Source organism: Rhinoraja longicauda, chromosome 5, assembly GCF_053455715.1.
Source record: "Rhinoraja longicauda isolate Sanriku21f chromosome 5, sRhiLon1.1, whole genome shotgun sequence".
In the NCBI taxonomy this organism is placed as follows: Eukaryota; Metazoa; Chordata; class Chondrichthyes; order Rajiformes; family Arhynchobatidae; genus Rhinoraja; species Rhinoraja longicauda.
Window position 1 is genome coordinate 49,013,832 of NC_135957.1, and position 24,147 is coordinate 49,037,978.

At 39.8% G+C, this 24,147-nt stretch overlaps 1 protein-coding gene across 9 annotated transcripts in view; it reads right to left on the reverse strand.

Moving 5' to 3' along the window:
• The window catches only part of LOC144593628 (intersectin-2-like), a 143,343-nt gene that overhangs the window by 21,795 nt on the left and 97,401 nt on the right, over window positions 1-24,147 (reverse strand). For 6 of the 9 annotated variants that reach the window (XM_078399493.1, XM_078399492.1, XM_078399487.1 and 3 more), the window contains 10 exons: window positions 22,774-22,979; window positions 21,061-21,125; window positions 18,818-18,984; window positions 17,956-18,001; window positions 17,517-17,638; window positions 16,757-16,853; window positions 15,533-15,724; window positions 5,310-5,431; window positions 1,964-2,070; window positions 1,217-1,400 (listed from right to left, as the gene is read on the reverse strand). In XM_078399493.1, the coding sequence (XP_078255619.1) occupies window positions 1,217-1,400; window positions 1,964-2,070; window positions 5,310-5,431; window positions 15,533-15,724; window positions 16,757-16,853; window positions 17,517-17,638; window positions 17,956-18,001; window positions 18,818-18,984; window positions 21,061-21,125; window positions 22,774-22,979 (1,308 nt within the window). Of the gene's footprint in view, window positions 1-1,216; window positions 1,401-1,963; window positions 2,071-5,309; window positions 5,432-8,972; window positions 11,941-15,532; window positions 15,725-16,756; window positions 16,854-17,516; window positions 17,639-17,955; window positions 18,002-18,817; window positions 18,985-21,060; window positions 21,126-22,773; window positions 22,980-24,147 lie in introns of those variants that run through there. The other 3 variants (XM_078399496.1, XM_078399489.1, XM_078399495.1) reach the window with 2 other exon arrangements.

The window sequence follows — 24,147 nt, forward strand, 5'->3', positions numbered from 1 at the left end:
TCGGGAGTGGTGTATGGGAGGTGTTCTACAAAGCTGTAATCCAATTGAATGTCAACTTTCTTTCAGCCTGTAAAGATGTCCCTGAGCTCCCACTCTTGTGGTTGTAACTTTATGTTTTACAATTTGTTTCAATTCTATCTCCATCCGCCCTTTTAAAATAAATTAATAAGGGATGCAGAGGAGATTCACCAGGAAGTTAGCTAGGTTTGTGGACTTGAGATATATGGAGAGGTTGGATAGGCTGACATTTTTCTTTGAAGTATAGGAGGCTGAGGGGTGACTTTATTCAGATTTACACGATTATGAAGGGCATGGATAAAGTGAATGCACAGTTGTTTCCCCAAGGTACAGGATTCTAACATTAGAGAGTGTAGGCTTAAGGTGAGAGCAGAAAGATTGAAGAGGTTCTTTAGGGTCTTTTTGATTCAGAGGGGAGTTCGTATCTGGAATGAGTTGCCAGAAGTTTATAGAAGTGGATACAATTACAACTTTTAAAATACATTTGGATAGATACATGGATAGGATGGGGTCAGAGGACTACAGGCCAAATGCATGCAAATGGGACAAGATGGTCCGATAGGGCTATGTCTGTGCTGTTCAATTCTATGACTCTAATTGTTTCCTTGGCAACTTTGGTCACAGATATTCCCACAATTCTCTCCATGGAACTTAAAATACACTTGTTCTCTCACCTTTCTGGTTCTGATCATGCTATAATGGTCCGCTATCTTCTATCAAAGAAACATCTTGATTTCTAAAGGCAATATCAGAAAAATAAGGTCCGTCCCTTCAGACTGAAATTGGGAGTCAATTTGGTAGACAAGACTCTACTAAATCAATTTTAGGAGATTCTACTGATCTGGGGCTTGAAGGAGGCTGGAAATCTAAACAAATACCTTAAAAATGTACCACTCATCTGGTCGGATAAAGAGAAGAGATATAATTATAATTTAATTGAAGACCTTTCTTTTACTATTAAACTCCCCAAACAGGAGGGCAAACAATTGCAACAAATATCAAAATTAGATTTAAATTAATATATATTTTGAGCAACAAGGGAAGTCTATTCTCCCAAGACTGATATTCTCTGCTTGACCACCATTTAACTTTTAACATTGGATGATTTATACAGGAAAAAGAACAGACTTTCAAAGCTCATTGTCAAAATTACTTAAGATCTTTCTTTGAGATCAAGCAAAATATCCAGCCTTCCTACCTTAAGATAATCTTTAAATTCTGGTTCTTCGTCAGTTTTCTGCTGGAGTATAGCTGCTCCATTTAACTGGCAACTACAAAACCGAATGTAAGCCTGCATGTGCGACAGTTCTGTTGCCACGATGTCTCCAATCATCTGGACTGGCATTTTCTCCCCACCAGTCTTCTTCCTCACACGCAGAGCTCTAAAACCATGGATAATAAAACATTTGCACTTGATAAAATTTAGTCATGGCAAATTACATTCAATTTTAAGTGTCAGGAGATGAACTCTCTTGGAAATGTGGAGCTCAGGGCTGCACTCTGACCGGCACATTGAATGTGAGCCATCGCTGGGGATGGGCCGCAGCCTCCCCAGGTGTTGACAGAGCCTCTGGATCTTCTCGTCTCTCTTATCATCACCTGTTGGATGTGATGAAAGTATTGTTTTTGTTTGTCCCCACCTTAGAGATTTTGCTGTGTTAACAATCTAAATGCTGGTCACTGGCCATTGAGCTTGTAAATGGTAAAGTGCTGGTAATCATAGCAGGAAGAATACCACAGTAACAAGGCACAGAATCCCAACAAGTCTGAAGAAGGGTCTCGACCTGAAATGTCACCCATTCCTTCTATCCCGAGACGCTGCCTGTCCCGCTGAGTTACTCCAGCATTTTGTTACTAATCCCAACAAAGACTGACAGACATACACACACACACACACACACACACACACACACACACACACACACACACACACACACACACTTACCTGAAGAGCTTGGTGTTCGACATGATGAGCTCCTTCCAGTTCACAAAAATGGTTCGCAGCTCCGTTTCTGTCATGAGTTTGGATTCAGCCATCTGTTTCTCAAAAACCTAAAACACAAAATATGCAAAGGTCACAGCTCAACCCATTAAAGAGTTTTACCCGTAAAATTTGTTATTCTATCCTGCATTTGTTCATGCCTTCCATAAAACCAAATCCCTCTTCCCTCATTTGTCCCGCTTCCAAAAGATTATTTCAAGACATCACAATTGAATTTATTTGTCTATGGTGCTTGGAAATATATATTACAGGATGCCGCATGCTTGCCTCCATCGGTTGGGGTGTTGAGCAGAAAGGTTGGGAAGGATGTTACAGCTGTATATAATTTTAGTTAGGTTTCATTTGGAGTATTGTGTGCAGTTTGTTTGTCCATCATATGATGGATGTGGAGGCTTTGGAGATGGTGTAGATGGTTCACCAGGATAGACACAAAATGCTGGAGTAGGGACAGGCAGCATCTCTGGAGAGAAGAAATGGGTGACATTTCTAATCGAGACCCTTCTTCAGACTAGTCAGATGATAGGGAAATGAGAGATATAGTCGATGATGTAGAAAGATATGGAACAAATGAATGAAAGATATGTAAAAAAGTAACAATGATAAAGGAACAGGCCGTTGTTAGCTGTTTGCTAGGTGGGAACGAGAACCTGGTATGATCTGGGTGGAGAAGGGATGCAGAGAGGGGGAATGTAGGGGTTACTTGAAGTTAGAGAAATAACCAGCATCTACAGTTCCTTCCTACATAGGTTCACCAGGATGTTGGCTGGATCATCTATATATATATAAAAAATATATAAAAATTACTAAACCTCTCTGTTTGTTTATTTGTTTGCTCATGCCTGTGATGTAACCTTATTTTTGTGCCCCCGTCACACGATAGCGCGACAATTTTAGGACCACCTTACTCACCTTTGTCCTGGGGATACCTTCATCCAAGTTTCATTCAAATTGGTCTTATATTTTTAAAGTTAGAGAGATTTTAAAGTTTTAAAATTACCTGTTGCTGATGCTGGCCACGTTCAGCATATGACGTCATAATGGGACCCGCCTGAGTGACGGCCAATAAGGGGGGGCCAACGATGACTGCCGGGGGTGGGACCCGCCAGAGTGACGGGTGGCCAATGAGGGAGGTCTAACTTTAATAAATGCGCCCCCCCCACCGCCGGGAGGACCGTCGCCCTTCCCTCACCCGCTCTCCCCCCTCGCCAGGAGGTCGAGCTGTGTTTTCGACGTCAGTCCGCACGTGCGCATTTGGGGCCTGTCGATCTATTACAGATGCTCCCTGACTTAGAGAGTGCGTGGGGGAGGATGGAGTGGGTGAGTGTGTTAGGGAGGGGGGTTGGAGTGGATGAGTGGGGGGGGGGAGATTCAAGGGGATGAGTGGGTGAGGGTGGGGAGGAAGGGGGGATGGAGTGGGTTGGAAGAGGGGGGTTGAAGTGGGTGAGTGGGGGGGAGGGGAGGAGGGGGGGATTGAGTGGTTGAGTGTGTAGGGAGAGGGGAGTGGGGGGGATAAGGGGGGTTGAGGGGGGATGGAGTGGGTGACGGGGGAGGGGATTCGAGGGGGATGGAATGGGTGAGGAGGGGAGTAGGGGGGGTTGAGGGGGGGTGGAGTGAGTGAGTGGGGGGGAAGTGGGGGAGGGGAGGGTGCTGGACCAATGCAGGAGAGGTTTGGGGGGTTGAGGAAGGGTGGTGGGTGAGGAGAGGGAGATAGGAGGGTTGAGGGGGGATGGAGTGGGTGAGTGGGTGGGGGGGAAGGGAGGGTGCTTGACCAATACAGGAGAGGTTTGGGGGGTTGAGGGGGGGTGGAGTGGGTTAGGGGAGGAGGGGGGATGGAGTGGGTGGATGGAGTGGGGGAGTGGGTGAATGGGGGGGGGGGGGGAGGGGGGAGTGGGTGCTGGACCAATGCAGAAGGGGTTTGGGCCCAACGGGTCCACTTGGTCTAGTTAGCTATAAAGGGAGATTGGACAAACTTGGATTATTTTCTCTCGAGCATTGGAGGCTGAGGGGAAATCGGGTAGAAGATATAAAAATTATGAGGCATAGATAGGATTGTTTAGTTTAGCTTGGCATGGAAACAGGCCCTTTGACCCACTGAGTCCATGCCGGCTATTGATCACCTATTCACACAAATTCTGTTATTCCACTTTCTCATCCACTCCCTGTACATTATGGGCAATTTACAGAGGCCACTTAATCTGTAAACCTGCACATCTCTGCAATGTTGGAGGAAACTGGAATACTCAGAAACACCTGCATATCTCTGCAATGTTGGTGGAAACATGCCCAGTCACAGGGCGAATAAGTAAACTCTGCATAGACAGCACCCGAGGTCAGGATTGAACCCAGGTCTCTGCCGCTGTGAGGATGCCGTTCTACCAGCTGCCACCCCAGACTGAGGATCAGTGGACAGTCAGAGGGCATAGTTTTAAGATGAGAGAGGGCAAGTTTAAAGGAGACATGCAGAGCAAGTTATTTAAAGAAATAACAGTGGTTGACTGGAATGCTTTGCCGGAGGGGGGTCGTTCGAGATGGAAGCAGATATAATGGCAACATTTAAAAGACATTTAGATGGGGAAATGAACAGGCTGTGAATAAAGGGGTATAGATCATGTGCAGGCAGATGGGGTTAGTTTAATTTTGCATCATGGATGGCACAGATATTGTGGGTCACAGGGCCTGTTCCTGTGTTGCACTGTTCTACATCTATGATCTAGGATATTAAGACTTCAAATTAATTTCTCTGTTTAGTTGCTTTGGAAATCTTTGATCATTAGCAATCCTGCCATTTGACTTTCCATCACCATCAACCAGCAGTGAAAAAAAAACAAAACTGCTCTTGCTGCAAATCTGAAATAAATCTGTGGAACGAGAAATCATTTTTTTTCAATTACAAGACCTCTTGTGAGAACTGGGAAGAATGGAAATGATAATTTTTGATTAATTTAAGATTTTCCCAATTCTGACATGGTATCCCGCACTTGAAATGTTAACCCTGGTTCACTTTGCACGGATGCTGCTAAACCAGCCACCAGTGGTTGCTTCATGATTTTCCCGATGAGGTTGATGTGGCCACTGGGGAGCTAACTTTCTAAGGCCTTCATTACCCCAAAATGTAGTATATCTGATATGGTCTCACAGCACTATGGTTGAATCAGTCATCACTGACATATAGGGACACAGTAACAATAGAGCTGAAGAGATGGTGTAATACATCAAAGCATTAGATTATCTGGTAATGGTGTCTCTCCTAGATTTTATGAAAGCTGAGCAAAAGATGTTTAATCCTTACCTCTAAAACCAGTTGCAAATCTTCCATGTACCGCTCCTCAGTCTGAATCAGTTCATGAATATAACCTTGACGTTTTCTTTCCATAGGTTGCATGGAATCAAGGCAATGGAGGTCAGCGCACCCTGTAGGTCATTAAAGTTCATTACAGAGGGAACTGCATGCATTTTTTCAGTCTTCAACAGCATGTTATTTGGTCCTCTATGAAATTTTCACTTTATTGTATTCTTATATTTTGAGGGGCATTATACAACTCAATGAGTATTTCTCTTGTAAATTATTATTTATTTTCTTTACAACTGATTTCCTGACTCTACCACTAAACCTATACCTAAGTGGAGCATTTGCTTTTGGAGAAGTTATTTCTGAAGGTAAATACTGACAATATTAAATAAGCACAGCAGAGGATTCAATGGTGACGTTTACTATATTATGATTTACCTCATAAGGATGCATTTAATAAAATTAGAATTGTTATTTTTCAATGCTTCATCATTTTCTGAATAATTATTTTAGATAATTTGATGCAAACATGAATGCTTATATTTTCACAAAGCAAAATTGAAAAGATGTCAATTGGTTTGGTTCCATCTGCAAATTTTACTTTTGCGACACTGGTCACACAATGGATGGGCTACATGACATTCAGAATATTGCAACAAGCCAAGAAGACATTGGGGAAATCCAGACCATACAGTTAAATAATGCCTGCCTTGCCATCAGAATCGACATGCGAAGAAATGATCATTTTAAACAAATAGTTTTTAGTATTTCCTGGCCTAAAAAAGGTGTTTTTATCCGTTTAATGGATTTTCGTGCTGCACCAATATTTAATTATTGCATGAATCCCTCTGCTCTACAACTCCCAGGAGTCCTGCCATTCACTGTGAAGGTAATGCCCTGGCTTGACTTCCCAAAATATAACACCGCAAACATATCTGCATTAAGCCCCATTAACCATTCCTCAGCTCACTTGCCCAGCTGATCAGGATCCTACTATCATTTTTCATAACCATCTTTGCTACCACCCACTTTCGTGTCATCTGCAAACTTACTAATCATGCTTTGCACATTCTCATCCAAATCGTTGATATAAACCAAATGGCAATGGGACGAGCACTGATCCTGAGGCACACCACTAATCAGGGGCCTCCAGTCTAAAAAATGACCTACCACCATCACATGTAGGAAAGAACTGCAGATGCTGGTTTAAATCAAAGGTAGACACAAAATGCTGGAGTACCTCAGCGGGACAGGCACCTGTCCCGCTGAGTTACTCCAGCATTTTGTGTCTACCTACCATCATCACCCTCTGCTTCTATCCATGAAGCCAATTCTCTATTGGGATAGCTAGTTCTCCATGGATCCCTTCTGGGTAGCCTTCTAGAGCACCTACTATACAGAACCATATCAAATGTCTTGGTGAAGTCATTTCACCAAGGCATTTGCTGCTTTGCCATCATCATCTTTTCTGGTTACTTCTTCAAAAAACTCAGATTCATAAAATATAAACTCCCGTGTACAAAACCACGCTGACTATCCATAATCAGATCACCTTATCCCTCAGAAATCCTCTCCAGTAACGTGCCTACCATTGATGTGAGGCTCACTGGTCTATAGATACCAAGTCCATAGAGTTTTCCTAATGAAAGCTGTCAGAGGACGCATTCAACTTAGTTGGCCAACAAACCAAAACAATAAGCAATTTGATAAACAAGGGACGTCCTGGAGTTAATGAACATATCATGACTGAATTTATCATCACATTTGGAGGAAAATTGACCATAAACAAAGGTTCTGTACTTATTGCTGAGTGCATAAATGTGCGAGGAAGTGGTAGGAATTTCTAACATGCGATATAAAATATAATGCAAGCTCATCAAGAATGATACCCAAAGTAAATATAAAATCCTAAAAGACCAAATGGATACTTCTTAGTTGATGCATTTATCGTTAATACGAGAACTGGAAAAAAACATTTAAGAAAAGGACAAGGAATTAGTGAAAAGACAGGTAAGGTACAGCAACAGCAAAGCATATTGTCCACAAAGAATGTTTACTAAATATCTACTCATTTAGTTTAGCTCAGTTTAGAGAGACAGCGTGTAAACAGGGCCGTCTGCCACCGAGTCCACGCCGATCATCCATCATCCATTTGCACTAGTTCTATATTATACCACTTTCTCATCTAGTGGCAGTTTTTACAGAAGCCAATTTACCTACAAAATTTCAGAACAGAAGAAAACAGCTTTTCTTGAACAGTCCCTCGGGATTGGGGATGAGTTATTTGCCCTACAGATCTGTGGGTTCTGAGATGGGTGACAACATCTTCATGATTTGCAGACTCTGCAACAAGTGGTTCTGAAGGTGCCTAATGGAATGTTTGTGAGGTTCTGCACTCCTTGATTTTAACTTGTGCTCACCTATTTTGGAATTGGTCACTGGTTTCCTGGATGTTCCTTCTTCATTTTAAATGGTCAACTATTCCTATTAGTTGATGAGGAAGTTATGGCAGTAAGGCCCTGAGAATATCTATTAAATGTTTTTCTTCTCTAGTGCAGGAAATGTTTTGCAAGGATGAGGTCCCAATAATATTAGGATATTGAGAAGACTGAAGATTCATGTGAGGAGGAGGAATTCACATGCATTAAAGAAAAATGTCAGCAAAGATAAATGAATGGTTATGAATCTAGGGTTAGACTGTTTCTACTTGAACATACCTAACAGTATCATCAAGACATGTAAGGAATAAAGTCACCAAAAATCATCCTTGGATAATGCTGGCAGTCATGTACTGAGGCAGAGGAGAGGCGACTGCTGGGATGTTCCAGCTAGAATTTCTGCATAAGAGTACAAAAGATCGAGGGAAATTTCTCGGTCTTGGCAAACAAAGTGTTATTGGAGAATTGTGTGGGTGACTTTGGCAGGGGCTACAGAGAGGACAAGGAGGTAAATTGCCCAAAGTCAAGAAACAGAATGAAAACATATCTTGAATTTTTAGCTAATTAGATATTGTGGCTCGTTTTGGAACATATGGAATAGGCCTTATTGAGCGAATAATTAAAAAATGCATTCACATAGCATCTTCAATGCAGTAAAATGTTCAACGGTGCTTGGCATGAGGTAATCAATCAAAAACTGGTAGCAAGCCAAAACAGGAAAAGAGCAATTTTCACTCTCGTCAGCAAGTAAAGATTTATAATGATCTTCGTAAATAATGATTGTTGAAAGGAGTTTGTAATGTGAACTCAATAAGTTATTTGTTATAACTAAGGTGCATGAAATTAGAGTCAAACTTGTAGCATGACTAGAAATTGTTTGGAATCGAGTCATATCCAAGTGTCCAATGGATGTTTTAAACCAAAAGTCATACAAATTTGTTTGCCTATTCTGTTGGATGCAAAATTTGCAAATAACTTTCTTTAAGAATGCTGCTGAGTGGGATTATTTTGGGAAAGGGAAGGAAGAGTTGTCAACTGTAATAGTGGATTACTGCCTCCCTTTTCAACTGATTGAATGGCTATGAAATAATAAACGTTTTGTTAATTGCCAATCTGTATTATATTATAGTACAATCTTAGTATGTTACCACGTGTCCGTAATCAGAAAAAAACCCAAATTTAACATTAAATATAAAATAGACAAAGCAGAAATTTCACACTCATACCCTTGTTTATATATTTAATGAAAACTTGCATAGTACAATAGTGATAAATGCATACACACGCAAGTCTATTTATATGTAGATTTGATAGAAGCAATTTCTTTGTGTAAGCAGATTTCTTAACAGAATCCAGTTTGACTTTCATTTAGCCATTACTGGTACAGTACAAGGTATCTCCACATATGTGCAAGTCTCACATTAAGCAGCATTAATGGTCCTTGCATCAACAGGATACCAACATGCTTGCATTTTTTTTAAAGCTATGTCTTAATGATCACGCCAACAGAATAGGGAATCTTGTATACATTTATATTACACTAATAGTCTTCAGTAGTAGGTTTTAATACTGATCACAACTGTATGCTTATTAGCTTTTAGACTGGTTCAACGCTTGCGAGAAATGGTGTGTTGAACTTCTTAGCAAAGATGAACTAATGTCACAAAATCCCAAGTTCAGTGTACTTGTTGGAACTATCCATCTTAGTTAAAACTGCATTATCCACAATTTCATTTTCCATCTTGAAGGACTTCACTGTAAATAAATCTGGTTTGAGATAAAATTAGAAATGCCTTCAAACATGTTCCCAGAGGAAAGAATCCATGCCAAGGGTACAATAAATGCACTTTCAAAGATCTGCTCTTCACTTTCCCTTCTTTTCCGTACACCAGAGATCAGTTACAAGAGCAAGACTTAGCTAGATATTCAGATATCACACTCACCAAGGTTAAGAGCCACTGTAAAGTATTAAGCATTTCCAATTCTATTTCAAATTCAGAAATTTTGTTTTTTAATTACATGGCAGTGCAGCTTTAAAAATGTTTTTTTTTGCAAATTAAAATCAATAGTGCATTGGCTATCAGTTAAATGTTATCTGACTCACCGATAAGATCAGAATATCAGGATTGATAAAAATATATACACAATTCAAAAAGAGAAACCATTTACATTTACAAAAGCAAACTACCACCGATGGTGGAAACGGAAATTAAAACAGAAACTTCTGGAAATGCTCAGTAGATCAGATAGCATCTGCACAAAGAGAAACATTTAACATTTCAGGAAAATAATCATTCAATCAGTTGATTGAAAACGGATGGCAAGATCTTCGATCTGAAACATTAAATCTGTTTCTCTTTCTGAAGATGATGCTTGTCCTGCTGAGTACATTCAGTAGCTTCTGTTTTTATACCATATTAATTTTAATTTTTACATAATTTATCAGCTTTATAAACCTGATGCCTTCTCTCCTTGTGATGAAAAATACATACAACCTTCCAAAGACGTGACTTCCGAGGTTTCCAAGGTTTGTATGTACATTGACATGAAAAACTCTAAAAATGTATGTTAAAGCCTTGGACAACTATATGGTACACTAGTTTAATGAAAGTGCAAAAATAAATATTGTCTGCTTGTTCCAACTGCCCAATTCTTTGTAGATTTTTTTTTAAAAGCAAGCAAGCTATGATCCATTCAAAGTAATAATTTTCTTCATGTAACAGAATTAAAATATAATTTTAATATAATTATTTTTAATTAGTCTTGACAAAGACCATTCCCCAAAAAATAGATTTTGAAAGAGTCCCACCTTGTTACACAGCAACAGATTCATACATTACCCATTAACTTTTTAACTCTTCAACCTAGCAAGGAGTTTTTAAAAAACTTATTGAGATAACATTCTCAGGAATGCACAAATGCATGGAAACAAAAAGGATAATGGAACCTCAGTTTGCACCTAACTTCAATTCAAGTGCATCATTTGGTCAGTCTCCTTACGGAGGCCAAGCACATCCCCACAAAAAAAGAGCGAAGACAATAAACAAGGATCAACTTCAACCATAGCTTTCCTTGAATATTGAGGTAGATGTACCTCCTATGGCATCTTCTTACAACCTCTCATTGGAGAGCACTAGAAGGACGATCCAAAATTCTGACCGTCTTGCACAACAGAGGATGGAGCAGAAGAAAAGTGCAGCTACATTGAAAGTATGAAATGGTCACAGCCAAAAGAGCAGAGTGGCCTTGGATCATGGTAGGAATAACACAGCTATGATGGATCTCTCATTAATAATGCTTAGTCTAGAGACAAATATCTAACACATCGTTGTGCTACTGCATCAAAGATGGTAACACTGCATTAAATGGATAAAATGATTAAATTGGCATAAAGAACACTTAGAATAATATAAATGGTGAGTGTATCCAGCCACAAAATCTGAGAATGGTGTTCCAAATTACTCAATAGGTTGAAGAGTCAAAAATAAATTATCAGAACAGGGCAGACACAAACATTTTCGTTCAAATGGTGACTATTAAATACTAATAGTGGGTCTTTTTGTGACAAGATTTCACGTTGGAGGGCCCATCTTCCAATAATTGCAAAAGGCCTAATGATGGGACAAGAAAGTACAGGAACACTGAAGTCAACAGGACAGAAAGCCACAGAAAGACCCACTATCCTTCCAATGAACCATCTTGTGAAAAACAAATTAATAAGGCTTTCTATTTTGGAAGAGACAGATAGCCTCTGGAAATTTAGAAATGTAAACTTTTAAAGTCTTTATAAGTAAATGTGATCAGGAACAACAATTAGCAGCACTTTCCATCTTTCCACAGTTGTGCACAAGATGAATAAATCACAAGATCTCAGTTATTGATCTTGATTCCAATTACACATGAAGATTGTAGTAGCATGGAAAGGTCATTTGATCAATTGTTTACTGAGTGGCTAATTAATCAAAACTCTGGGAGAGTTAAATTAACTGAATAATTGGAAGCCCGATGTTAAATGAGATAGAAACTATCTGCTATCATCAATATTTAATAATAAGTAGGATTAATCATGCGGCATTCATTTGATCAAGACTGTACGTGTATGCCCAACGTCCACCCTGCAGGGAAACTGGGGATAGTGGGTCTCTTTGAGGGCTTTCATACTCTGACTTTGAGAAGAAGGCAACATTACGGTCCTAAAAAAAAATGAGGAAACAAAAATAAGAAAACAGAACACATTTACAGATGAAAAGGTAAAGATACAGAATGAAAGACATAGCAACTATGACCAATAAATGAAATTTTAAGGGTGCACACAGAATTTGCATCCGAGAGCAGAAGAGCAAAAATTTAACAATTAAGGAATGGTGATCACATCAAAATCATCTTTAAAAATGTTCGACATTTAGATGGCTGTTATAAAAGTGATTTTCTGAGGAAGGCACCAAGTGTAATAGGACATTATTCATTCTTGAAGTGATTTAACATCTAGTGTTTTAAGGTAATTTTACTGATACTGCCCAATGCTGAAATGAGGAATGGTGCAGTGGAAGTCAAGACCAGAACATGGTTTATTTTCTATTCCATCTTGTCTGTATTAGCAGAACAAGATATTGCACCAATCAGATGTACAATGCTTTTGCCAAGTAACATTGTTTTAAGGAAACCTGTTATTCATTGCATGATTTGAATTTGGTCATTAATTTTTTATTTTTTTCGATTATGAAGGTTACATGATTGGTTCTGAGTAAGAGATGCCAGATGATTTTTCACCCATTCATTCAGGATGCATGCATGGTCGGTGAAGGTTCACTGGCTACTCAAAATTTGCAAGGACAGCAAAACAAGCGAGTTCAATTCTGTCCACAGTCAAACTCAAACTCACAGTCGAACTTGCACTCTCTGGGGGAAGCCACTTGAAACAGAGCAGAAGTAATTAATTTGCCTTTCCCTTCCCCAGCTCAGGAACATTTTGGTTAACTGTGGCATCCACACCGTCATCCCAATAGCCATTACGTAGCTCAGCATACATAATACAATTATAGTTAGCAGTCTACTGGTGCGCGTACCAACCTTGTTACAACAAATGGTGAATAATCCAAACACGCAACTGGAGTACCACCATTCATTGAATCTTTTAAAAAAGATGTCTGATTTGTCTGATATGAACATAGAATCGCATAGTACAGGAACAGGCCCTTCGACCCAGGACACTTGTGCCGACCATGATACCAAATTAAACCAATTCTACCTGTCTGCATCATATTCTTCCATTCTCTGTCTGTTCATTTGCTTATCTAAATGCTTCTTAATTGTCACCATCATAGCTGCTTCTACCTCCCACCCTACCCATGACAACACGTTCCAGGTGCCTATCGCTCTGTGTAAATAAAAAACTTGCCCCACACATTTCCTTTGAACCTTCCTACTCTCACCTTAAAGCTATGCCCTTTGGTATTCGACTTTTTTCCCTGGGAAAAAGATTCTGATTGTCTTCCCTGTCCATGCCTCTGATAACTTTATAAACTTCAGGTCACCCCTCACCCCTAAGGCATGAGAGAAAATAATGCAAGGTTAGCCAAGCTTTTTATCTACAGTAGCTACACCCTGTAATCCAGGCAATAACCTAGTGAACCTCTTCTGTTCCCTGTCCAAACCCGCCACATCCTTCCAGTAATGTGATAATCAGAATTGCACACAATAGACCAAATGTGTCTTAATCAATGTTTTATACAGCCACAACATGACTTCCTGACTTTCATACTCAAACATCCCACTCAACAAAGCAAATATGCTATATACCTTCTTTATCGCCCTATCTCCTCGTGTTGCTACTTTCAGGGAGGTATGGACTTACACCCTAAGATCCTCTGCACATCAGACTTAAGCATTTAATGTATCCATGTTAAGTGCTGCAGACAAATTAGCTGCAGAGCAGAGAGGCAGAAAACACTTCTACAGGAGATTAAAACTCCCTCAAAAACCCATTGAGACTGGGCTAATTAAAAGGACAAAGCTGAATATTTTAGCTTGGCATAAGCATTAAGCATTAAGGTTTACAAAGCAAAGGTAGATGAAGAGAATTCAGATACAGTTCAGTGATCATCTAATTTACAACCTGTTCAGCCTTGAGATGCTCGATGGCCATGTTTCAGTTCAACTTGTTAGTTATTTTAGTAAAAATTGATATTTTTACATTAAACCTGTTGTTTCAGTTTGTGAAACTTCTATTTGAAAAGTTACCAATTCTCTATTTTTTAAAGTACATAAAAACGTAAATGATAGTATGTCGAACAGAAGTTTATCAACAGCCTACGAGCAGTCTCCCTTTCTTTCAACAGGAATAACATGCAGAAGCCAAAATTTTAAAACTAGAGGGACAAAATTAAATGCCAATCCTCCTTCTTCGGCAAGATTGTAGTGATGGAAGACAGGAGTGACTGGAATTCAGGCCCAAGCATGACATGCATTTGATTCAGTTTCACAATCGACAAGTTTTCAATTGTACAGTATGAGACATGCGTCGTTTGAGGAGGGCATGCACAATCATCCGATGGATGGATTTTGAATTCCTTTCTTCCTGAAGCAGTTTAGTGGAGTTTTATTTTCCCCCAAATTTTCTTCAGTAGATATCGTCTTGCTGTGGCATGGGTTGTTGGGGACTGAATGAAACAGCGAGGCTAGTCAGATAATTTGGAATTAAGTCAGATCCCCAATCAATCCAATCCAATCGATCTCATCCAATGTCCAAGTATAGAAGCAGAAGCACAGTAATTACGAACAGGAATTCTTGCTGAATTTTTGTTTCACATCTCAGAGTTCTGAGGCTGAAGATAAACCCCAAGTTGTTACTCAGCTGAGTTGCATCCTCATATGCTCTGAATTCAAAGCAAGGTTCCCTAGTTAATTTGATGGAAATCACCACGTGAAGGTGCTAGGTTTCCTGGAGGGGCTTAAAATGAGTGAGCTTCATGTGAACCCACAAATTTAAATTTATTTAACTGATATGATTTAGAGACCTTGGTTTTGATTGCATTGAATAACAAAATTACAGATAAGCATTAATTCACCACTTTATACGGAACTGAGTGTGAATGGTCACATTTGTTGATGTCAGTCTACAATTGTGCATCATTTATTCACAAGTTGGTACAACTTGCTTTACCCTTTCCTTAATAGTTTCCATTTTGTAGTAGAACAGCATTTTTGTCTTGTGACAATAGTTCCTCTAGTATGTGATAACCGATTCATTTATCATTGTTTCATATTTCAGCAATAAAACAACTGTCCACACACTGCTACTGACTAATACATCTTAACCAATGATTTTTATTTTGTATGCCAATCTTATAAATCATTCATTTTATCTTGCATGCATTTGTGTCAGGGGTTTTGTGCTTTGAATTTATAATCGATAAATTGTAAAGGCCTGCTAATTATTTCCAATTTGTTATTACTTTTTTTTAAATTTCCTGCTTATCCAATTCCCCCCCCCCCCCAATTCATTGCAATAACAGAGCAACAGAATGAAAATTAAATCTTTGTATGGTAAACTTATAGCTGCAAGTTTGAATGTCTACAATACTAACTGATTTATTTTTACAAAACCCATCACCTGGTTGAAAGGTTAACATTGCGATGGCAGAGTGGACTATGTTTCCTGTTACATTGATATAGTGGCCTTTCACTCTTTAGGAAGGGTTCACAATTGATTACCAAAATAGTAGAAATGCTCTCAGTGTTTGTTTCAACTTTAAGATTGTATTTGGATGATATTTCATTACTTACACTGCTGACTTGGATCGGTGTCTACGGTTGCCTTAACGTAATTGGAAGGGAATAAGCCATTCATTCCATTCAATTCTCCCTGCCACCAATCTGGATCATCCTTGTTCAGCACATTGATAAGATTAGTTTTGGAAAAACTGAGTTCGTCTTCATTCGCAGCAGTATAGTCATAGATTGCTATGACCTGACAGACTATAAGAAAGAAAAATATATTTTGAGTTCATGCCAGAGTGTTGGAAATAATTGGAGAAACCGAGCACATCGTTAAAGATGTTAACCCCACAGTATTGCAATCGCTAGGTGACGGTATGAAGGAGTACATTCCAGACAATCATAGTCATTGAGCTGGAAAACAGGCCCTTTGGCCCAACTTGCCCACACCGACCAACATGCCCCATCTACACTAGTCCCTCCTGTCCACGTTTGGCATATAACCATCTAAACTGATCCTGTCCATGTGCCTATCCAAATGTCTCTTAAACGTTATGATATCGTCATCCTCCACTACCTCTTTGGCAGCTTGTTCCATACACCCACCACCCTGTGTAAAAAAAGTTGACCCTCAAGTTCCAACTAAATATTTCCCCCCTCACCTTCAACCCATGTCCTCTGGTCTCAATTCCTCTACTCTGGGCAAAGGACTCTGCAAAAGACTCTCACAAGGATTGCAGCATCAAAATTCATACCTTCTCAAGGCAAGCAGGGAAGGATGGTGCAGAGATTGTATTACTGTGCTAGTAATCCAGGAAGTGTGGATTCAAACCAATGTGGTGATTAAAAAAAGGCACAAGCAAAAATAGACTGGGAGTGTCTGTGGTTTGGACTATGCAAAAGAGTGTTTGTTGCAGATTCAATAACAATTTTTAAGAGGGATCTGAATGAAAACCTCAAGGGAAAGGTCAGCAGGGCTGTGGGCAAAGGTAGATCATATACGTTTATGAAGTCAATGGTAGCCTCCTGCCCTGTACCAATCTGTGACTCCAAATAATGACTACACTTCAAAGTATTCCATTGGTGTAAAGCACAATAGGCCATCAGGAGGACCATCAATGTGCAAATATTATCTCTCAGTAACAGAAATAATTGGTCTGTAAATATTTTCAATGTTTAAAAAAAATCTGCCCCTGATGGATATCCTTTCTGAAAAATAGTTTGGCTACACAAATGATAAATTGTTTAAAAAAAAGTCACAAACAAAGCTACTAGATAAAATATTCTGCTCACGTGGAGGTGGAGCAGGTGTGGATTTTCCACTACTTTGCCCGAGCAGCTTGACATGGCTTGCAGGAAACCATCCCTTTTGACGTTTTTTACCTCTGGCCTGCAAGAGAAACAGGATTTTCAAAATATGAAAACAAGTCATATAATTCATTTGTGGCTATATCATTCTTAGCAATACCAGAGCCACAAATATTTTGGTTTGATTGGACCTAAATTAACATGGGCAGGCACATACAGTATACAGATGTTATCCATCCTAGAACCCATTAAGTACCTAGTGGTTTTGTAGGATAGATAAAATCTGTATATGTGCCTGCCCATGTTAACTTGGGCCCAATAAACATATAACATTTCTGGCTTTAATACTCTGGTCTCAAATTGTGTTAGTAGTTTAACAAGCCCTCTTTTTACAATAAAACAAATGCACAAGAGAGGAGCAAAAAACAATTCATCATTCCAGAAATATGCAGAGATAGAGACAGACAGCATGGGATTCAGGTGAAAGTATACAAACTGGGAATTCCCTTATCTAAATCCCTTTCTCTTGCAATTCCACGAGCTACCCTTCAAATATTTATCGGAAATAAGAATATTTTATTAATGGTTATTAATGGACAGGTTCAATATTAATGGTTATTAATGGACAGGTTCAATAAGAAAACCACCCCCCTTCTCTTCCCACTGTGGCTCATTGGTACCTGATATTGATTGTATTGGTTATGCATATTTATTATAGAAGTAACCACGTTATTATGTTGCTTACCTGCAATTCACCCTGCCACCATCCAGAGGCATTTTTCTTCAAAATAACTATCAACTGGCCGGGGACAAGACTTAGCTGCTCAGTACCTGCTGCAGTGTATGCCGAGGCTACTTGAGCAATCTCTGCAAGAAAATATCAAAGCGGTCACAATGAATATATTCAAAAATTGTTTTAATTAATTTGGCCAAACTAAAAATCTGAAAAACTTCAAAATTTACTTTTTACGACAGGTGTTTTGACATTGCGTGCTGCACTTGATCAAGATAGTTCTAATGTAAATCAATAGTATATTTGCAGCCTTCAATAATACCAGATTCAGTCAGCTAATGCCTTTTCAAATCTGAACTTCAATAATGAGAAAATTAATGCTGCTTGACAACATACTTTATTTTTGTAAACATCAGGATAATTTTGCAGAATGAATGCAGACGAAACGCACCTGGTTTCTTGTTTAACGTCCCTGCTTTTCCTGAACTACTTGATCCCTGACAAAATAAAAAGCAAATAGGATTAAACAACATTTTCCCTCCACAATAATGTTTTTCTTTCCTTATTCCCTGATATTCTCCTCTCCTATAATTTCAGACTAAAGCTGTTAACATTCAGCTAAAGTGAGCAATCTTGGCAGCAGAGGGATTGTGGCAGGCAGAACGATGAACCCATTATCCCCGACTCCAACCTTAACTCTCAGAACATCAAGCCTTTGTTTATTTTAAAGCAGTTTAAACTTTATCCTGCAAGTTTTCATAGGAACAGCAGTTATTGGGCAACCTTTCTCAGGTGGATTCCTTTAAATTAATCCTAAAATGGAAACAATAATAACTTCAGTAATCATTTGTTATTGGGTACAAAGAAGAATACTCGTAGTTTATGATTTTGAAAATTATAAAATGCTAATATTCCAAGAGTTATCATTACAAATAAACAACTGGAAAGTTAACAAGAGTAGAATTAACGACATAAGAATGGGACTTAAACTTTAGGATAGAATAATAGCTGAACTGAAGCAAGACCTATTAAGGATATAACCAAATAAAACAGCAGAAACCCCCTGTGCTTTTCTAAGAATTTTCAGTTCTGATAGAAGGTAAATGACCTGAATTATCAACACTGTTGCTCTATATGCCACCCAACTAGCCAAGGATCAAACACTACTGTTCCTGTAATTTAAAGACCTTCCATTTGCAGAAGCTTATATGTTGTTTTCCCAACTCAAAAAAGGCTACTGTACAAGTAAACTAGTTAAGTGTAAAATATTGAATAATAAACATCATGAAAACTAAATAAAATGTTAAACTTACATCTGGATCCTTTGGTCTCACATAATTTGAAGGAAAGACACCTGTTCTATCATCAATAACTCCTGTCCACCATTCGCCATCTTTCTTAGTGACCAAAACTAAATCACCCGTAGTGAAGGTTAAATCTCCAGTTTCAGAACTTTCGTATGAATATATTGCAATATACTCTATCAAAAATAAAAGCAAAATTTTTATTACTATGGATAAACATCATGTCTCTGAAATTTCTTGGAGCAGAAGATAGGATCACATCAATCATTTAACTTTACATTTTGCTACTAACCCATCCCACAACAATTTGGAATAAAACAATTAAGGGCAATATGATGGCACACTAATTTGTGTTGCTGCCTCAGCTCTGAGTTCAACACTGACCTCAGGTACTGGTGGTAATGCAGCACCTGAGGTCTGTGACTGCTGTACATTACCCCTTGGCAAAGGGGGAAATTGAACTAATGGGAATAGTCTATTGGCATGGATCTGATGGGCTGAATGATCTCCTTTTGTGTCATAACAAATACATTGGTTCATTGCCTTCTCTTTGCACAAGGTGTTAGTTTCAGAGTCACATTGTTCCCATACGTTAATTTCTAGTATACAGAACGTAAGAAATAGCATCAGATGTAGGATAATTCATAAGGAATAGGAGTAGAATTAGGCTATTTGGCTCATCAAGTCTATTTCACCATTCATTGATGGCTGAAATGGGTCCCTTTCAGAATGGCAGGCAGTGACTAGTGGGGTACCGCAAGGCTCGGTGTTGGGACCGCAGCTATTTACAATATACATCAATGACTTGGATGAAGGGATTAAAAGTACCATTAGCAAATTTGCCGATGATACAAAGCTAGGTGGCAGTGTGAACTGTGAGGAAGATGCTATGAGGTTGCAGGGTGACTTGGACAGGTTGTGTGAGTGGGCGGATGCATGGCAGATGCAGTTTAATGTGGATAAGTATGAGGTTATCCACTTTGGTGGTAAGAATAGGAAGGCAGATTATTATTTGAATGGTGTCAAGTTAGGAAAAGGGGACGTACAACGTGATCTGGGTGTCTTAGTGCATCAGTCACTGAAAGGAAGCATGCAGGTACAGCAGGCAGTGAAGAAAGCCAATGGAATGTTGGCCTTCATAACAAGAGGAGTTGAGTATAGGAGCAAAGAGGTCCTTCTGCAGTTGTACAGGGCCCCAGTGAGACCGCACCTGGAGTACTGTGTGCAGTTTTGGTCTCCAAATTTGAGGAAGGATATTCTTGCTATTGAGGGCGTGCAGCGTAGGTTTACTAGGTTAATTCCCGGAATGGCGGGACGGTCATATGTTGAAAGACTGGAGCGACTAGGTTTGTATACACTGGAATTTAGAAGGATGAGAGGGGATCTTATCGAAACGTATAAGATTATTAAGGGGTTGGACATGTTAGAGGCAGGAAACATGTTCCCAATGTAGGGGGAGTCCAGAACCAGGGGCCACAGTTTAAGAATAAGGGGTAGGCCATTTAGAACAGAGATGAGGAAAAACTTTTTTAGTCAGAGAGTTGTGAATCTGTGGAATTCTCTGCCTCAGAGGGCAGTGGAGGCCAATTCTCTGAATACATTCAAGAGAGAGCTAGATAGAGCTCTTAAGGATAGCGGAGTCAGGGGGTATGGGGAGAAAGCAGGAACGGGGTACTGATTGAGAATGATCAGCCATGATCACATTGAATGGCGGTGCTGGCTCGAAGGGCCGAATGGCCTACTCCTGTACCTATTGTCTATTGTCTATTGATCTATCTCTCCCTCCTAACCTCATTCTCCCTCCTTCTCCCCATAACCTCTGACACTCGTACTAATCAACCTTTCAAGGCTTGTTCCACCATTCAAAAAGTTTTTGGTTGATCTTTTACCTCAGCAGTACTTTTCTGCATTAACCCAATATTGCCTAGATTCCCTGAATACTCTAAAATCTATTTCCTTTGAATATACTCAGTGACTGAGCCTTCCATAGCCCTCTTGGGTAGAGAATAATGATACATTATCTTCTTCAGAAAAGCACACCATTTCACCTTATGGTAGTGAACTTCTATCTTAACTGTAATATATTGCCAATGACACTACAAAGAAAAAAATATAGATGCACTTCAGAGGTATTTAACAACAGAAATCTAGAAAGCATTTTTTAACAATCTTTTTGGTTGGCAGTCAGGCAGTAAACTTTCTGCTAATGTAAGATATGGATCACGTGGAAAATATATTGTCGGAGTTTTTACCTTCTAACGCTTGGGAGACTGGGCTGGAGCTTTTGGTCACTGATGCATAAACAGGTCCAGGACTGCTGACAAAATAAATTACAGAGCTCAGTGATTTAAATCATTTGGAATTGGGCATGAATCTAAACATATTTTAAACAAATAGCTTTGCTTGCAGATGGCATAGATTACATGATTCAAGTAAAACTATTCTGCAATAATCATACATTAGTTGATTCCCTTTGAGTTCAGGGACATCCCGTAAGTTGCCGAGCCAATGGGCTGGATACATTTTGTAACGTGTCCCCAACCTTCACATCTACCAAAGCTGGCATATCTCTCTTTTAGAAAATAAAGTAATCTCAGCTAAGTTGTTTGTGCATTTCTCGTTATTTCTCCATCTATGCATGCTCACATTAAGATGATTTAAATTCAGCTACTTTGAAACATCTGATTAATAGAGCCTTTAAAAGAAAAATCAACCAGGCCTTTGACCTCACAACCTGTCAAAAACAATTGGGGCAATACTATGGTGTCGGAGTGCCTTAGGATTCATTGCCCAAAGGCCCAACTATCAGCTTCTGGAACAGCTACAGAATCAAGGCAGCTACATCGCTAGAGACTTTTAGTTTATCTGGGTTGGATCAACTGTAAACCAGCTCATTAAATTTTGATCGTTTCCATATTATGGAGGTAGCCGTGGCTGTGTTCTGCAGCTGCGGCTCACCGGCAGTCTCTCTGTCTTTTTTTGTTTTTTGTCTATTGTCACCGTTTAATGTACGTTTTGTTCTATTTTTAACTCTGTGTATGTGGGGGGGTGGTGGGGGGAAACCTTTTTTTCTAATCTCTTCCTCAACGGAGATGTGACCTTTACCGTGTCGTATCTCCGTTCACGCTACGGCCTAACATCGTGGAGTCGGCGGCCTCCAGCTGGGATCGACCTTGAAGACTCCGGTCGCAGGGCCTGGACTTACCATCTCGGAGGCTTCGGCCGTGGGCCCTGCAGACCGCAACATCGGGAGTTCGCAGGTCCCTGGCTGGCGACCGGTGTTTGGGAGCTCCAGCCGTAGCAGCATCGACCGCCCCGAAGCGCGAGGTACGATCGACCCGCTCGCAGGCCCTTCATCACCCTGCGTGGCTCGGCCCTGGGACTTTCCATCGCCCGGTGGGGGCTCAGGACTTTTATCGGCCTGCTCGGCTCGGCCCTGGGACTTTCCATCGCCCAGTGGGGGCTCAGGACTTTCATCGGCCTGCTCGGCTCGGCCCTGGGACTTTCCATCGCCCGGTGGGGGCTCAGGACTTTCATCGGCCTGCTCGGCTCGGCCCTGGGACTTTCCATCGCCCGGTGGGGGCTTCAAAAAGTTGGGAGCCTCGATCGCCTCGTGGCACCACGGGAGAAGAATGAGGAGGAGATAAGACTTTGCCTTCCATCACAGTGAGGGTGTGCCTAGAGCAATCACTGTGATGGCTGTTTGTGTAAAAATTGTATCTGTGTGTCCTGTGCTTTTTGTTGTCTACTGCCAGACCCTGACCAGAGAGGACGCTGGCGTTGTTTATTCGCCGCTTTTCCGTTAGGATAGTTTGTCTGTTTGTTTTTATGTTGACTGTTTTTGTAAAGCGCTTTGAGCACCCGATAAAGCGCTATATAAAATAAATGAATTATTATTATTATTATTATCAAATATCTGACAACAGCCTCAGGAAATATAAAATAATAAACAAGGAGAAACTTACTCCACTGATAGCTGTGTGTGCTCACTTATCACCTTGACATATGACCTGGGAAACCATCCCTTTGCACCACGAACCTCTCCAAACCACCAGTTATCCTGTTGCTCCAGGACCTCAATCATATCATCTTTCGAAAAATTCAAGTGGTTTTCTTTCTTTGCTGTCCAAGAACAAAGTGCCAGGGCCTTAAAAGCCTTTACATTTTCAACCTACAAAAAAATTGAACTGTTTAAATAATATTTTTGAAATTGTATAAAGATAAAAATTATAAAACCAAAAATAATTTAATTTATTTACAAGGTGTGTAATTTATTTACTGGTTGTATCAGCATTCATATTAATTTCTGAGTGCCCTGGGATGGATAGGCTTGCAAGCAATTTTAGAGATTAATTAAAATGTAACCACATTGCTGTGATCTAGATTCATATATAGAACAGGTGAGTTGGCATAGTTCCTTCTCTGAAGGCCCATTAATGATTAATACATTTTACTTTTAATTATTTGAATTTTAATTCCCTTTAGTAGAATTCAAGCTCATATTTATGGATCAATATTTCCACCTCAGAATACTGGTCTAATATCTTATTTCATCATGCCTCTGAATCCCCCATTCAATTATGCAAAGAATATAAAAAATACATCTATAAGAAATTAATGTTGTACAAAGATAGGTATTATATATCGTTGATCAACAGAACCAGGGACGTAGCTCACCTGCAGCCAGGAACAAAATAAAAAGAATATGGATGAGATTAGGTCTAAATAAACACACTAGGGATGGGTCACCTTGGAAATATACTCATAAAATTCTTTGGTGAGGGAGGAGACTGGGACAACTGGAAATATTTCTCATGCACATCAAATGCTAGAGCTTCAATAGTCCCAATGGAGAGGGCATGCAGTAGTGGTAACATTCAAGTTGCTACTACCAGGCAGGAGGTACAGAAGCCTAAAGTCCGACACAACCAGGTTCAACAACAGTCACTTTCATAAAACCATCAGCTTTTTTGAACAACCTGCACAACCCTAATTCTTTCTCAGCAAGGGAACACGATGAACTATAGTGCACGTTGCATTATCATGGACCTGTTTTCTAATTATTTTTGCATCAATGTCTTGCTTTTTGTTGTTTTGTACAATGGGTCAGAGTCATACAGTGTGGAAACAGGTCCTTCAGCCCAACTTGCCCACAACAGCCAACATGTCCCATCTATACTAGTTCCACCTGCCTGTGTTTGGCCAATATCCCTCTAAACCTGTCCATCCATGTACCTGTCTAATTGCTTCTAAACGTTGTAATAGTCCCTGCCTCAATTACCACTTCCGGCAGCTCGTTCCATACACCCACCTCCCTTTGTGTGAAAACGTTACCCCTC